The following is an 18073-nucleotide window of genomic DNA, read 5'->3' on the forward strand; positions in this document are numbered from 1 at the left end:
CAATTCATACGGATAAGAAGATCTAGTACTTCAGTAGTGTCATGTGTCTGTCACTTTTTCCACTTAAAAGATTTTAATGGCTGTTATTTACATTTTAATGATCTGCTTGTGCTTTATAATTTTATTGTATTTGTATAAACCATTTGGAATGTGGGGGATCAAGGTAGATTTATTTAAAAGATTTATACCTCACCTTTTGTCTACTTAGAAGCAAAAGTGGAATACACATACATATATAGGATTCCTTCCTCCAATTTCTCTCACAACAATACTGTGAAGTAATTTAGATAAGTCACCCGGACTATCCCTGGAGCTGGGGATAAATTTGAACCTGAATCTATCCCGGGGGTTGGATTTGAACCTGTATCTTCCCAATCGTAGTCCAATTCCTTAACCACCTTAACCATCCTTAACCCCCATTAAGAATTACATATAATTGTTAGATGTAACAATATCATATTAAAAATTAATAGGGTCAGGCTGGAAGTGAATTTTTTTTTTTAATAAAAAGTTGTGTTTTGTGGAGTCAAATACAGGGCTGGGATGCAAAAGTCGTTAGTATATGATAACATTTCCATCTAGATTTTATGATAACCAAGATGAGAAAAATCCAGGAATTTTTAGTGCAGCCAGAGGGGAGGCTTAAATATAATCTAGCAATTACATTTTGATCCGGAAGGATCCGATTCTACCTTTCTGGAGTGGATACCATGATATCGGAAAGTGCTACGTGGATATACCACACACAGAAAGCAAAAGCCGTCTCTAATTAGACTTCGGGAGTGTGTGTGTGGGGGGAATAAAATCAGACGACCACTCCCCTTCCTAAGTTAGGAGAGTTCAAGATACGGTACGAGATCTTTTTTTTTTTTGCAGAAGATCCTCGACCGATTCCAAACCAAGGATCTGGAGTGGGGGGGGGGGGCTTCTGTCTGGTGCGATCTTCCCTTCTGGTTCTCTTTCTAAGAAGAGGAGGATTTTGAGCGTTGGGTGGAGGGAAATGGTCAGAATCCCTCAGGAACCGCCTCTTAGCTGGGCTGGGGAAAAGTGTCCCGTAACCGGAGGAGGCTGCAGAGTTTTTTCTCTCGGCCGGCAGCAGGAGGAGGCTGCGAGAGTTCCAGGGAGAGCCGCCGCCAAGCCAAGCCAAGCCAAGCCAAGCCAAGCCGGGCCGGGTGAGGCGAGGCCGTGGCCGTGGCAGGCTCGCAGGCAGCGGCGGCAGCAGCAGCAGCAGCAGCGGCGGCGGCGGCGGCAGTTCTGTCAATCAGGCGGACTTCCCTCCTTGCACGCCCCGTGCTTTCCAGCAAGCCGCCTGCTGGTGTCTCTGCTGCCTTCGTCGAGGCTGAGCGCTGGAGAGGAGCGGATGAGCCAGGGCAAGGAGCCGCGGGGCTGAGGTTGCCTGGTGGTGGGCTAGAGGGCGGTGCCGGCTGCCTTCAATGTGGCCGGAGCCCCCTGGCACCGAAGTTGAAGGCTGGGGTCGGGCTGAGCTACGCCTGCCATGGCTCCTCTGGCCGGGATCGCCTTGCTTCTTCTCGCCTGCTGGATGCTCCTTTTGGCCCCGGGGGCCCCGCAGAGTCCCGGGCAGAAAGGTAAGTGGGCTGCCGGGTTCTTTCGGCTTCAATTGCCCCTAGCCGGCCGGCTGGGATTAGCCAGACGCCCCTTCTTTGCCCGCCTCCCCTTGAGGCTGCCTATCTTAACTTCACCCACGAGCGGAGGACTTTTTGCCCGCTAGACTTCTCCGCGCCACGCTTGGTCCAAGGGGCCGAGGCGTCCTCCCCGCCGCCACGTGTGGCGTTGTTTTCCGGAGGGGTGGGTGCGTGGGTGTACTTTCTTCGATCCTGCTGAGCTGGCGGGGCGCCTTTCAGCTGCAAATTAGGGAAGCTGGGACCTCGGTTGAACTCGGACGCGCGGGGCAAGAGACGCCTGTCGAATCGCCTGCGTCCAACAAAACCACCTGGCAGGGACCAAGTTTTCCTTCCGTCTGTGTTGCTGGAAGGAAGGAAGCGAAGCCAACAGCTCTTTTCATTTTTCTTTTTTTTTCCTTTTTTAAAAAAAAACAAAAAACTTTTCCATCGACATCCCCATCCTTCACGTTCGGGAATGATCGAAAGTTTGAGGAGTATGGCTGGTGGCAGAGTTTGAAAGTTGATGCGAGGTGTTTGCCACGCACACACACCCACACCCAATATCCTCAAGTTGATGGCTTTCAGAAGCTTCATCGCTTAAAATGGATTTATTCAGCTGTGGGATGTTTCTAGTCCCTCTTGCTCAGTTGCAGAGGGGGCAGCATCTTGACCCCTCTTCATCCCTAAATACTTGCCGTCCTTGCCAACTGGGCTTTCTTAATAAAACAACTGGAAAAATAAGGCATGATGCATCTGCCTTAGTATTTTCCCTTCCTTAACCTCACGGACCAATGAAATAGATGACCGGGGCCAGTGGTAGTCTTAGGAGCGAGGTGTTCAGCCCGAGTCTTATTACTCATGATTTTCTCTCTCTCTAGATTCTATTTTGGGAAATCTAGAGGAATACAGGCTGGTCGTCCCAACTAGCACAGACTCAAAAGGCAGGTTCGTCTCCAAAGTCGTGTCGGGAGCATCAAAGAGGCGTTTCCCAAGAGACACCAGGGATCTTCCTCAGGATGCTGCAGGCAAGGAAATTTTTTACAATGTCACTGTTTTTGGACAAGAATTCCACTTCAGTTTAAGACCAAATTCCCGGCTGGTGGCTCCTGGAGCAACTGTCGAATGGCAGGAGGATTCAAACATCACTTACACTGAACCGCTTCATGGGGATTGCCTCTATGTGGGGCATATCACGGACTTGCCTAATGCTTCTGTTGCGATCAGCAATTGTGATGGGCTGGTAAGTCTGTTTCTCTTTCTTTCTTTCTTTCTTTCTTTCTTTCTTTCTTTCTTTCTTTCTTTCTTTCTCTCTCTCTCTCTCTCTCTCTCCCTTTCTCTCTCTCTCTGTCTCTCTCTTTCTTTCTCCTTCCTTCCTTCCTTCCTTCCTTCCTTCCTTCCTTCCTTCCTTTCTGTTTTTTTTCTCTCTCTCTCTCCTCCTCTCCCCTCCTCTTTCTCTCTCTTTTATATTATCATTTCCCCATGGGGAAAGTTTGCATTTTCAGCATTTAAAAAGGACAGCAGCAAATCACACCTAATTTGCTATGTTAATTGTGAAATCAAATAAGGAAACGTTCCCTTACATGATGCCAAGTGTGATGAACCAGTGAGCCTCTTGTATAAAGAGTGGAGAAGCAGATTCACCCTGAACTGGCATATAACCGCTGTGACAAATCACTAATTATCAACATGAAAGTCTCGATCGCCCTCTGGAAGCTTTTCAGCGCATTGAAAAATAGTGACCTACATCAAAAACAGTGACCTAATGCTATCACCTGCATGTTTCCTTTCTTCATAGGATCTTAGCCATCTTCTGGTTAGGAGAGCATCTGGAGACCTAGATGGGTTTTCAAAAAGAGATGGTATTCAAAACTACCATCCCATTGCTGGGAATTAAATGTGCTCAGAATTTTGGGAGAAATTTTTGAGAAAATGTGTCTCACTTATGATGCTCCGCTTCTCGTATCTATGCCAACTTCCTTAACTCTGAATGCACTCCCATCACCCCAGCCACACAGGGATGATGGGAATGATAGGATCTGTAGTCCAACACTTTGGAAATGAGCTCCAGGCAAGGAAAGCTCATTTTAATAGGATAATCTGAATGATAGAAGAGTCATTGTGATTTTCAGGGTAAATACCTAACAAGGTGCTTATTTTAAGAGTTCTTCATCTGGAGATATTTATTATTCTATATCATCCATCCACCTATCTATCTATCTATCTATCTATCTATCTATCTATCTATCTACCTACCTACCTACCTACCTACCTACCTACCTACCTACCTACCTACCTATCCATCCATCCATCCATCCATCCATCCATCCATCCATCCATCCATCATCTATCTATCTATCTATCTATCTATCTATCTATCTATCTATCTATCTATCCTATCAACCATCTATCGTCTATCTCTAATTCAGTATTTCACTCCAGACCATAGCAAGAAAAGTCAAACTATGTCTCTTAAATACTATATTTTAAAGTCTAATTGCTTTGTTGAAGTAAGTTCTCCTTTAGGGGATGAACATCTAATTATATCCAGCATCATCTTATTTATATTGTTTGAGAGAGAAAACAGCTTGCTAACATACAGCTGGTAGCACTTATAAGATAAATGGATTTCAGCTTAGATCGTGACCTTTCTGTTGTCTGAATTCTGTCCAGATTCTGATTAAAAAATAAGAGGCAAGATGTAGTTGCCAACTTTCTCTTTTTTTGGGAAATATTCCAATACCTTTAATAGTAGCTTGGCTTACAAGTATTTAATAGGCAAAATTTTGGATACCATTTCATCTATTGCTATTTTTCTGTATTTTGTGTAGCTATTAACCCAATTTCTGGCAAGCATCTGCAATATTAACTATCCTAGATGGAGATCTTGGTCTTGGTGACGTCCAACAAGATGGCTCTACTTGGACTTGAACTCATTCCTCTATTCTTTCTATGTGCTGGTGGCATTAATCAACCATGTCAAGTTGGTTCGTTATCCAATCATGGGGGAGGGGGAGGTGTTTGGTGCGTGTGTAGGTGCAGAGTACAGACTTATAAGACAACAGAGAAATATTGGGGGCTTTATCCTTTAGAGAAATTCGTCTCTGGTGTTTTTGACTATAATTATCATCCTCCTCAGGCAGTATTATGGAAGTTTTCATCCAAAAGTTCCATCAGAGCACCGAGCTGAGGAAAACTGATATCAAGAATGCACGCACAAGTATTGTATTCTCAAGGGACACTTGGTTCTCTTGACAATGTCCTTGAGGCTGGAAGTTCATTTTGCTATACTCTATGGCTGTGCAGCATTTCAGATTCAAAGACAAAATAGGTGCTCTGGAGTGCCTGGTGTGTGTGTGTTTGCATGTGTGCGGGTGCGTGCATGCGCCTGCATGCATTCATAGCGACTGTCTGCAACCCCTTAAATCAAAACACATCTTTTTCCTAGACTTGTGATTCAGCCAGGGAAGGAAGATGTGTGAGTCCAGAAAAAAATGCAGCTACTTTAAGGAATTTCAGATGGGCTATGGGAGCAGCTTGGCAGGTTCTAAAGCACTTTTTGTCTTTTAAATCCGAAGTATCACAAAAGCACTGGGACCAAAGGTGGTGCCGTGTAGCATGTAATTGTGGATCATGTGACGTGTAACAACCATTCAGGGTTGTTAGGGCCTAGAAACTCTGGGTTGGGCTCTGAAGTTGGTCCTCTTTTGTGAAGGAGTTTTGTGTTTTCCCAAGACACGGGAAAACACTGTCTTTGTAAGCTGCCTTAGGAAGAAAATTTTCTTGAAAGAAGACTAAGAATTTGATTTGGCTGAATAATAAAATAAGTAAATAATGCAATTTTATGGAGTCATAAAGAATTAAAAAAGATTTCCAAGACTATCATATATCAAAAAAAGCTGCAGATAGACAGACGGACAGACAGACAGACAGACAGACAGACAGGGAAAGTTATTGGACATAAGAGGTTGTAGAGCCGTGGTGGTGCAGTGGTTAGAATGCAGTATTGCAGGCTAATGGTGCCGACTGCCAGCAGTTTGATTCTCACCAGCTGAAGGTTGACTCATTCTTCCATCCTTCCAAGGTTGGTAAAAATGAGGACCCAGATTGTTGGGGGCAATATGCTGATTCTGTAAATCACTTGGAGAGGGCTGTAATGCACTATGAAGTGGTATATAAGTCTAAGTGCTATTGCTATGTAGCTTTGAGGTTTTTTTTTTCCCCTCTTAAAAATGCAAAATACCTCCTTCTGGTTTGGTTTAGTGATTAAGGTATCAGGCTAGAAACCAGGAGACTGTGAATTCTAGTCCCATTTTAGGCACAAAACCTGCTGGGCAAGGTTACTCTCTCTGAGCCTTTGGAAGAAGGCAATGGCAAACCACTTCTGAAAACCGTTGAGAAGAAAACTGTATCGACTTCTCATGCATTCTCCAAGAATTAAACAACAATTCAATGGGGAAAAAAATTAGGCTACCCTCCTTATGATGCTCTTCCGGAAGTTACAAGAGCATATGGGGAATGACATTGGCATGGGAAGTTTATTTATTTACTTATTGTGTCTTAATTGCTGATTTGACCTTGATTAAAAAAACTGTACTTGGTAAGTCACCAAGAATTGGCAGGATATCCATTTTAACAACAACAACCAAATCCTTCTGTTTTACCAGCTGTTTGATCCATATTCATTTGTCCTATGTATTTAGTCTCTGCCACTTTCCATGACTTTGGAGCCATTTATTGCTTCATTATATTTGTTTACAAGAAATAAAAGGGAAATGTTTGCACCCTATTTTTTTAAAAAAAACCTCAAGTAACTAAACTGAAGTAAAATCTGAATCTTAGAGATGAAATTGATTTGAAATTCAAAGCAAGTTCTACTTTTCCTACTTTCTCCTCATTTCTATCAATAAAACTTTGAACAAACTAAAGCATCTTCTTATCTGAAATTTGGTGTATTTAATCCCCTCACATAGTAATCTTGAAAACAACAAACAAAAACAGATTTAGTTTGATGATTTGAATATACTATACTTCATATAGCATATATGGATACTCAGTGTATTGAACTAAGCTTTAGACTTTGCTGCCACTCAGATGAGTGGCCTTTAAATCAATTCAAAGTGAAGTGGCTTATGTTTTAAATTGATGAATGTTGCTTGTTTATGTCTGGTATAAATTGGATTTGAGAAACATTCTATTCAAATACAAATAGAATGAAACATGGAGAAAGCATCTTGTGATGCTCACCTAATAGTTAAATAGCACCAGTGCTATAAGTGAACTTAATTGGAATGTATCCCATTGATTTTCCTTTAAATAAAGGAAGTTAATCAAGTATGGGGCTGAAAGCTTGCTGGTTGCCTTTCCTATTCAGGTTGCTTTGCAGATAATCTTGCTTCGCTCCTATCAGCTTGTGAGAGTAAGTCTTCTTTGAATAATAGTAATATTATTAAAGTTTATACTTACAGTGATAAAAAGTAATGCCAACTAAAAGTATTAACAAATGAAAAGAACAGGTAGAAAGTGCAGAAAAGAATATAAAAAAAAATAGAAAAGAAGGAAAAATAGAAATATAATAAAGAAAACTAAGAGAAATATACAAAGAAATGAGTTCCCCTTTTAACAAGCAACAATAAGTTCAGTAACTTATTACCTTTGAGCATGCATCAAAATATCTCTTCTTCCCATATCTCATCTCTTATCTATAAACTACTTCTTTAAACTTCATGTTGATTCTGGTCAGCAAAAGTCCATTAAAGATTACCAGAAATAACAATATATACATTTTAACCTTGATCAAATAAGCAAACTTTATATTCTTTCCCTTTGCTTTTAACAATCTTGATCTTTAATCCCCATAAATAATGTCCTAGATTTCTTTTTCTCTTTCAGAAAATCCTTCAAAACTTTGGCAAGTCTTTTTTTGTAAATCCCAAATTATAAAGTTATCCAACTAACTCTTCTAGTTTGTTATTTGTATATCCTTTTTAATTATTAGGACATCAACCAGTTTCATTTTTATATCCAAAGTAACATCTTTTTCTATATCATTTTATTGCTTATTTTTACATTCAAATCAGCCTCAGTCTCAATCTTGTCCAGTAAATCTTGTTCCTCTTCTATAATGTCTTTTAAATCCAGTTTGTCTATAATAATAGAAGATAATTGTAAGATTAATTTTTGAATGCATTGTCCCTAAATAGCCTTCAATTCTTCCAAAGCTACAGTATTTTGTTTCATTCTATTTTAGTCTGTCAACTTTACTTGTTCTTCTTCTTTAATTATAATATTTGGTCTTTCTGCTTCCCTTTAGTGTTCAACCTTCAAAGTTCTATCTTACTATGGTTTTCCCCTAAACAATAGCATTTTCCCATAAGAAGTTTCCTTTATAATTAATTTCAAAAACTTCATTTTTAAAAATAAAATTCAGAACAATGACATTTTCCCATAGGACGGATTCTTGTAATTAATTTCCTAATCGTCTTTCAAATCCATCTGGATCTTTAGTCTATTTTTTCTCCAGAATCAATCTTCTAATTGCCCTTTTGCCATTTATTTAAACATGTATAAACTGTCATTTTCGAGGGATTGAAGAAGATTCATTTGATGTGATAAAATTGATCAAGAAAGGAAATATGCAAACCTTTTATCTATAAATGTGCAAATTGCAGTTTGGGCAAAGATGGTGATCCGTTGTCTTCCAGAGCTCTAAATCCACTCGAAACCACTGTTTTATTGTCTATTTGTAAAGAGCTACTATCTGGAGAACTTGTTAGTGATCCCAGGTCCTTTTCTTGTCCAAAGAGGAATTCTGAGGAGCCAGTTTCTCATTTGTTGCATTCTCAGCGAAGCTGTCTTCTCCATTGCTTCCCTGAAAGTCCCATGGGAGTAAGTCTGATTATTAATATGCATATCTACAAGTGGTTTGCAATCATGCAGAAAGCCTTCCAAAACCAGCACCACAAGACAGCATTGGTTGTCTTTGGTTTCATTCCAACCAAAGAAAATTTCATGGGATCCATCCAATGAGTCAATAAGGACAGGCCTTGAAGGATCATTCTGGAAACCTTCCTAAATTCCCTCCTCCCCCAGGTTAGGGTTTATGAGAAGTAATGTGCCAGACATCTTGTTCAAGCTGTAGTATCTAGCCGACCATAGCTAATCGTGGGGATCAGGCAGGAGGGAAGCAGATCTTTTTAAAGAACATAATGCAATATAAAATATAAACATTTTAAGCGAACAGTTTATTCTTGGCTAGATTAGGAAGTTGAAAAATATTCTGGAAGAAGGTTTTGGCAAACTACTTTGTAACATTGCCAAAACTCCACATGGCTATACAGTGAGCATATATTAAAACAACTTACCCAGAGCAATTGGACAGCATGACACTTTCTTGGATGTTGGTTGTAGTGAGAAGAGTAATGTAGGAGTGATAGTAATGAGAAGTAATGGTGGCTGTGATTAGGAAAAAGGCCAAGATGTGAGGTTCCAGGACAATTAGATGAGCAATTTGAATATGATGATGACAGACACAAAAAGATATCTGTCCTTCTATATTTTCTGGCCCGAGTCCCCTCAAATCTAGTAGTATCTCTCTCTTTCTGTAATGGACAGAAGGAATAATCTTGAGATAATAAGAAAGGCAATGGTTAGATAAAAGAAATCTGAGTCCGGAGAAGAAATACAATTTGAGAAAGCATCTCTGACATGGCCCTCCTCAGCTCTCATGAAGATAAAGGGAGGGTGGGGGAAACACACTCAGGCCTGCAAGATTCTGTTATCATAACCTTGTAATAAAGTAGTACTAGCATTCATAACTTTGGTCTCCTAGTCTGGTCTTCCTTGAAGGGCTAACACTTTCCATCTCTTTCTTTACGTTCCACAGCTGGTAATGAACACTTTCACCTTTCACATGATCATTTTTTAAATCTAATAATAATGATCTTTGTGCCTGTGACTATAATGAAGTGAAAAGAGCTTGCTAGGTTCTTGTACAGAATGCCCCGCCTTTGTAGCTGAAGAAGTTGAGCAGGAAATAAAGAAGTATATGGATTTAAAAGTATACATGTCTGCCTTTTTTATTCTTTCAGTCTCCATAGCTATTAGTTTTGTGGTTACCACTTATACGTTTTTGGCACCTCCATAAAATGGAATAGATCAGATTTCCATAGCTTAATGAGAGTGGTAAGATTAATCACTACATTAAAAGCTTACAAGGAAGGACAAGAGGAAATTATAGGATGGATTTAATAGATCTCATTAAGGTCCTTCTACATGTGGATGTCCCCTTGTCGCAAGGGAGGGGCTTAATGTAGGTTAGTTTGCTCTATTGTGTTCTCCATAACTACCTATGACTGTGAAAGTTGGATCTTAAAAAAACAAGGCAGGAAAAAAATTGACTGTTTGAGCTGTAGTGCTGAAGAAGGGACCTGCATATTCCTTGGAAAGCAAAGGTGACTAACAAGCAACTACTGGAGTAGATAACACCAGACATGTCACTAAAAGGCAAAATCAGGAAACTGCGTCTTAACTTATTTTGGCCATATCACGTGGGGGAATTCACTGGAGAAAGCAATTATGTTCAAAAGAGTTAATGGTAAAGGAAACCAGGCCATCAGAGAACATGGTGGCTGAACACTTATCAAAGCTGACACTATCAAACCTGGTCCATAGAATTGTCAAGAGTCAGGCTCAACTGAACAGATATCATCATCATCATCATCATCATCATCATCGTCTGTCCTCTGCTAATTTATATTGAGCCAACACATTTTAGGAATGTTCCCAGGGCCTGTTTGGGAACGGAATTTTCTTCAGGAATGACTCTGTCATTTAAGGTTGTTGAAGAAAGCAAGCAGATTGCATCAAATCAGGTAGGGGGGCAATTCATTCTGTAGCAATTGTTGCGCAGCCTCTGACCTTCTTCTTACATGTCTCACATTAGTAGGGCAGGTGGGCAGCAGAGATTTGAAAGCTCCTCTCCAGCATTGTTCCAAATTCAGGGACTATCCAGTAGCAACAATGATCTTAAACAGCTGAAATTTCACAGCAGGAATTACTGTTGCCTGTTTCACTAGCAAGTTGAAGTAGATGGGAAATACTTGATACTTGTCTGGAACAGAAACCAGTATAGTAGTTGCCCTCCTTCACCATAAAATGCATCGCCATAAATTAAAGTAGAAGATGTACACCTGTATATAATTTACATATGCTGTTTTGCAGATACTCCATCTAGTCTTAGACATCTAGTCTTAGACATATCTACTCATGCATTTATTGACTGATTGTGTGCCATTGAGTTGGTATCAACTCTTATTTGATCAGATAGATACCGTATTTTTTGGAGTATAAAATGCACCGGAGTATAAGACGCACCTTAGTTTTTGGGGAGGAAAATAAGAAAAAAGCTGATTGGTGGATGGATTGGCCTCCTGGAATACCCCCAACCAGCTGTTCCCAGAGATGAATTTTAGCAACAGGTTCGTTGGTTGTGAGCTCTGTGCCTTGTTTTTTTTTTCCAGCCTCTGAAACTTCTGAAACTCCCTTTTAGAAAAAACCTTTTTTTTTCTGCCTCTGAAAGCCTCTGAAATAGAGCTTCAGAAAAAAAAGCCTCTGAAACTTCATTTCAGAGGGTTTTTTTCCTGAAGCTCTGTTTCGGAGGCTTTTTTTCTGAAGCTTCATTTCTGAGGCTTTTTTCAGCCTCTGAAACCTCCATTTGAGAGGCTGGGTGGGGCTACATTTGGAATATAAGACACACACAGATTTTCACCCTCTTTTTGGGGAGAAAAGGTGCGTCTTATACTCCGAAAAATACGGTAGTTACTGTAATTTAAATAGGACTAAAAACCTCATATCAAGTAATACTATGCCTCAGTATCTTGTCTGTTTGATCCATCTGTTTGATAGGTACTAATGGTTAATGCTGTTAATAACAATGATTTTCTTTATATGCCTGGCTCTTCTACTTAAGTTAATACAGTAGCCAAAGCTGCTAATAGAAACACATCTCTTAACAATAACATTTGACTGGGCTGTCATTCAGATCAATTTAGTTGAGAAACCTGTGATCTTACAGAGGTTGCTGATAGTAATTTCCATTCCGGATACAAAGGTTCGAATTTGGTGAAATTCACCCAATAATATCCCAGCGCAGATGGAAGATCTTCTGACGCATAGCCCCCAAATAGGCCAAAATTTATTAATGTATTAATGTATTAATGTATTAATTAATTAATTAATTAATTAATTAATGTAATTAATGTACGCCGATGACTTAGTGCTGTTTTCTAGAACCCAAATAGGGATGAGGAGACTTCTCGCCAAGCTCTCATGTTATTGTACTACAAACCATTTGACTATAAATGTAGCTAAATCAAAAGTTTTAGTCTTTGGCAATAAGAATAAAAAGCATAATTGGCATATTAATGTCACAAAGATTGAGCAAGTTACCCAATATACCTATCTTGGAATTGTTTTTTCCAGTGCAGGTGGTTGGACTCCGCACCATCAATACCTTTCTCAAAAGGTCAGAGCTGGGGCAAGCCTTGTATCCAAATTAAGTAAACGTATTCAACCAACCTCGATTTTACCAATTCGTAAAGTCTTTCAGGCTAAACTTGTTCCGATTATGCTCTACGATGCCAAAATCTGGGGTCTTACAGAGGCCCCCATATTGGAGAGAACTCAAAATAATTTGTTAAGGAGGATGCTGGGGGTAAACAATTCCACTTTGGCGGCAGCCATCAGAGCTGAATAGGGACATTTTTCACTGCACACCTACACAATTACTAGGGCAATAGCCTACTGGCTAAAAATGACTCAGATGGAAGCCAGCAGACTTCCCAAAATCTGCCTAGAGGAACAGCAGATTTCAAATCCTCAAAGGTATTCCTGGCTAACTTGGCTGTCAGAAATATTGAATCGATATGGTGTAGGGTTCCCGTTGTGTGACACACTGAAGCAAGTTAAACAACGGATTAAAGATATACATGGGCAAATGGACATGGCAACTCTCTCAACTAATCACTCCCTTAAGCTTCTGACAGCAGTTAAAACAACTTTCACCCTGGAAAAATAGTTACATCTAGAAATGCCATCAGTAGAGAGAGAGCTATTTGTCAAATTTAGATTTGAACTTTTAGATACCAACGTCAAATTCGGCCATTACTGGAAAATCTCGTATGACGAAAGAACATGTATATGTGGTGCAAACATCGTGGAGGATACGGCACATATAATATTTGAATGTAGGTTGTATGAGGAAGTAAGAAAACAATATCTGTCCCCAATTATAAATAAATTTCCCCACTGAAATGTAAGGCATAAATTATCATTTCTATTGAAGGCAGACTCTCCTCCCCTGGTAAGGGCTATCACTCACTATCTTAAAAGGATGACAGCAATATGAGCCAGTTATATCAAAAAGAATTTCATTGATTGTGAGAAAGATGAGCTGAGTTAGAGAGGAGCTATCTTATTTGGGTTATCTAGTTTTGGAAATCTAGTTATTGAACTTCGATATTGTTAAATTTTAAATGTCATATGTATTTTTAGACTGTTATTTCTGTAACTTTGTTACAAGCCTCAGAAATGAAGCTTCAGAAAAAAAGCCTCTGAAATAGAGCTTCAGAAAAAAAAGCCTCTGAAACTTCATTTCAGAGGGTTTTTTTCCTGAAGCTCTGTTTCGGAGGCTTTTTTTCTGAAGCTTCATTTCTGAGGCTTTTTTCAGCCTCTGAAACCTCCATTTGAGAGGCTGGGTGGGGCTACATTTGGAATATAAGACACACACAGATTTTCACCCTCTTTTTGGGGAGAAAAGGTGCGTCTTATACTCTGAAAAATACGGTAGTTACTGTAATTTAAATAGGACTAAAAACCTCATATCAAGTAATACTATGCCTCAGTATCTTGTCTGTTTGATCCATCTGTTTGATAGGTACTAATGGTTAATGCTGTTAATAACAATGATTTTCTTTATATGCCTGGCTCTTCTACTTAAGTTAATACAGTAGTCAAAGCTGCTAATAGAAACACATCTCTTAACAATAACATTTGACTGGGCTGTCATTCAGATCAATTTAGTTGAGAAACCTGTGATCTTACAGAGGTTGCTGATAGTAATTTCCATTCCGGATACAAAGGTTCGAATTTGGTGAAATTCACCCAATAATATCCCAGCGCAGATGGAAGATCTTCTGACGCATAGCCCCCAAATAGGCCAAAATTTATTAATGTATTAATGTATTAATTAAGGGCTATCACTCGCTATCTTAAAAGGATGACAGCAATATGAGCCAGTTATATCGAAAATAATTTCATTGATTGTAAGAAAGATGAGCTGAGTTAGAGAGGAGCTATCTTATTTGGGTTATCTAGTTTTGGAAATCTAGTTATTGAACTTCGATATTGTTAAATTTTAAATGTCATATATATTTTTAGACTGTTATTTCTGTAACTGTTTGTTTTATCTTTTTTTTTTTTTTGAAAAGGCCTTCGGGCTATTCAATAAAAGAACTTACACCCAATAATACTAGTTTGCATTGTGATATTTTAGAAGTTAGAATAAATGTGCCTTGTGCTGTTTTGTATCAGCACCCTTAGATTTTTCCTTTACTTTAAGGGAGTATTTGTCAAAGGCTGTCTGATGATTCTAGTGGGTGTGGGTATTTTATTTCGTACAAACATGTGGTATAAAGAGTACATAGTTGTATCAGTTGACAATCATAAAGTGAATGTATTTCAGCTTGTCAGAACTTCATACATCTCTACTTTCCTCTGTTTGCTCACAACAGTCACTGGAAAGAAGTGGGAGCCTGACTTTTGTTGTCACTCTGGTATAAAGCTTTGAGTCAAGCTGAACTTTGGTAATTCTGTCCATGCAGTTTTCTTGGCAGCATTGTGAAAGTGCTTTGTCACTGGCTTCTTCTGGGGTGGGTTTTTTTCTTTCTTTCCAACTTTCCATTCTAGCCTGAATTAGTAATGGAAAAGCACTGATCTGGAACAGAATTGCGGATGAGGCTTCCCCCCTTCAGGTAGCTCTGTGGTGGATATATTGGTGACATGTGCATGCTTATGTATCTGCTTGGTCTCTGGACATTGATCTGGAAGAAATACAGCTGTCATGCCCCAGATGTCCTGTGACGCAGGATTTAGAGTCTAACTAGGTGGAATAACAATGAACTCAATGCTAGAATGCAACTTACGCAGAATAGATGAAAACTGGAGAAAGTTTTAGGGGTGTGAATGGTGCACTGGACTTCCCTCCTGTCTATAATCAACTCTCCAACTCCTTATTTTTCTTCTTGTACATTTCTTTCTGATCTTTGAGCCTGTCCAGGAGAAAATCCTGTGCCTGTGTGGAGAGATATAGATAGATAGATAGATAGATAGATAGATAGATAGATAGCAATAGCACTTAGACTTATATACCGCGTCACAGTGTTTTACAGCCTTCTCTAAGTGGTTTTACAGAGACAGCATATGGGTCCTCATTTTACTGACCTCAGAAGGATGGAAGGCTGAGTCAACCTTGAGCCTGGTGAGATTTGATCTGCCAAACTGCTGGCAGCCAGTGATCAGCAGAAGTAGCCTGCAGTTCTGCATGCTAACCACTGCGCTACTGCGGCTCATGATAGATAGATAGATAGATAGATAGAAAGATAGATAGATAGATAGATGATTAGATGATAGATAGATAGATGGATAGATAGATAGATAGATAGATAGATGATTAAATGATAGATGATTAGATGATAGATAGATAGATAGATAGATGATTAGATGATAGATAGATGGATAGATAGATAGATAGATAGATAGATAGACAGACAGACAGACGGATGGATAGATGGATAAATGAGAGAGAGAAAGAGAGAGAGAAAAAGAGAGAGAGAGGGAGAGAAAGAGAGAGAAAGGGAGGGAGGGAGGGAGAGAGGGAGATGATGTGAGTTTCCAATTAAAACACTGGGGATGGAACCTTTTAAGAAATCAGGCTTAGCTGTCACAATTTTTTTTGGCAGTGATATAAGTTTCCCCAAAGATATGCCGTTATCACAAGAAATTTGATTTACAGATGTAAAAACAGTTTTAATATTCTGTCAAACATGCTGCTAATGTGATCATTGCTTTTTAAATTAATAAATGATAATTTAGACATAAAACCAAATGTTCAACATAAATTGATGTAAAATAAAAAAGGTGAACAGTTTCTGTTTTCATTCAAGATATTCATTTTTTCTTGGTGTTGGAGATTTTGGAGTTAGCCAAGAAATAAAAAATGTTAAGGTTGAAGTACTGAAAACTTGTTGTTTGAATTAATTCAGCATCACTGCAGATTCTAAAATGTAGCTTATGATTTAAAATCAGCCACTTCTTTATGTTAAATTAACTTAATAGACTCTGTAATTACTATGCTTGATCACGATCATAATTTTTACTTCAGTGCAGAATTGTATGTTGGTATTCCAAAGATGTGCAATTAGATTTGTTACAGGAGACCTGCTTTTCAAATTCATATTACCAGGTATTTCAGGGTGTCAAATCTTCGCTTTAGTCTCTGATTCTGTCAATGAAATATTAAGCATGTTTACTCAGAGGTTAATCCCATTGAATCAATAATCCTTACCCTATTGCAAGAGTAGCTAGGGTAGCATTTTAGAACCAGAAATCTCAGTATTTGTGTTATGCATTTATTAGTAGTAATGCAAGTAGGAAGGAAGCATGTCGACATATAAATAAAATAAAAGCCACATCGAACAATGTAAGTTTGACAACTACATTCTGGCCTTTTGTGTGAAAATAGCTTTGACAGTTAGGGCTTCCTCTGTCTCTAACCAATCTAAACTGCTGAAATGGTCAAGATAGAAGTCATGTGATAGCACAGAAACAGAACCATTTATTCCCATGCTCCATCTATGTTTAAATGGCAAAGGTCTCCAACAGATAAGATTGTTCAACTGAAGAGCAAGGGCAACGCTATTAGATACAGTGTTAGTTTCTTACCTTTCAATATTGGAATTCACCATCCTGGGGCATTTACCAGAAATAGTTGCCGTAATTGGAGTCTCCATGAAATGCTAACTCTCCCTTGGCATCAATGGAGAAGGTGAAGCTGATGGATGAAGCAGGCATCTAAAAGACAATGAACATTGGGAGATTTGCTGAAGGTGCTTCCACAGTTCTCTCTGCCAAAGTAGCGGGAGACTTCCTGGTAACTATTAATGAGAAATCATTCTTACCGTGATTCGTATTGATTAGAAGTGATGGCAGGATATTGCTCCTCCTTCCTTATCCAGCATGATGTTCAGTTTGGAAAAATCTCCTTTTATTGTCTCAGGTTGTGGACAAATTGCTAACAAAAGTGCTTTTCGTGTGGGACTACTGAATGCTTGCTTCTATTTTTAAAGCACAATTGGGTTTGTGCTTTAATTTCAATTTTAGACTGAATTGTAAGATTGGTTCTCAACATGGATAAAGAATCAAATGACTGCTAGATAAGCGACCAGCTGCAGTCTTCCTCAGTTTCATTGAGAAGAGCCTCTTCCTCTTCAGTGCACATAGGATTATGAGAAAAAGATTCAGAAAGTCAAATGTACACAAAGATAGATAGATAGTTCTTCCATTGTTATTCCTTTCATGTTAAGAAATCTTGCTAAAGAGAACTTTAAGAGAATTGTGCTCAGAGGGAAAAAAACATTTTCAGTCCAGGTAGGTAGTTGCCCGCAATCTAATGTGGATTCTCTTCTTGTGACAACATGTTTATATATTGCTTGACACCTGGTGCTTTGATTTATGATGTTTAACCATTTCCCCTGCAACTAACATGAAAAGAATGACGAGCAGATCTACCGGCAGACCTTCTTATACTAGCAATAAGCAGTGAATGGGTAGTAGGACCCATTCCCTTGTTTAGGGAATGTGCATCAGGCCTGAAATTTTAATATTCCATTAATTTGGTAACTCAGCATCCATAGCCATAGGGATTAGTGTTCAGACTGGCTAGAATCCTAGGGATTGTAGTTCTCCCAAAGTTCTCCCAAAGGCAACTGGATTTTCTAGTTTTTCTTTCAAGACGTTTCGCTTCTCATGCAAGAAGCTTCTTCAGCTCTGAAAATCTGAAAATCAAAGCGAAGTGAAGTGAAACGTCTTCAAAGTGAAACGTCTTCAAAGAAAAACCAGAAGTTCAGTTGCCTCTTGAAAAAGCACCTTTGGGACAACCGTGATATGGATGACTGAGAATCTCCATAGACATTTAGGGATTGTAGTGCTATTCCATGTAGAGGGCACCAGATTCTAGAAAGTAAATCTGCATGTTTGCTGAAGGGAGTGGTTGATGCAGCATCACTTTAGCTGTGGTAAATAGCCACATAAACTATCAAGGTATTGTGAATAAAACCTAGAAGGGTTTTATCTAACAGATCCCTAAAAGATATTTGAGGAAAACTAAAGATTTGGCT

At 39.1% G+C, this 18073-nt stretch overlaps 1 protein-coding gene across 1 annotated transcript in view; it reads left to right on the forward strand.

Moving 5' to 3' along the window:
• Positions 1-1495: 1495 nt before the first annotated feature.
• ADAMTS2 (ADAM metallopeptidase with thrombospondin type 1 motif 2) overlaps positions 1496-18073 on the forward strand; it is a 282339-nt gene continuing 265761 nt past the window's right edge. The window contains exons 1-2 of the mRNA XM_070933879.1: positions 1496-1586; positions 2501-2862. Of these exons, the coding sequence (XP_070789980.1) occupies positions 1496-1586; positions 2501-2862 (453 nt within the window). The remainder of the gene's footprint in view (positions 1587-2500; positions 2863-18073) is intronic.

This window comes from Pituophis catenifer, unplaced genomic scaffold (assembly GCF_029215685.1).
Source record: "Pituophis catenifer annectens isolate HBS135680 unplaced genomic scaffold, rPitCat1.0.hap2 SCAF_2, whole genome shotgun sequence".
NCBI classification, from domain to species: Eukaryota; Metazoa; Chordata; class Lepidosauria; order Squamata; family Colubridae; genus Pituophis; species Pituophis catenifer.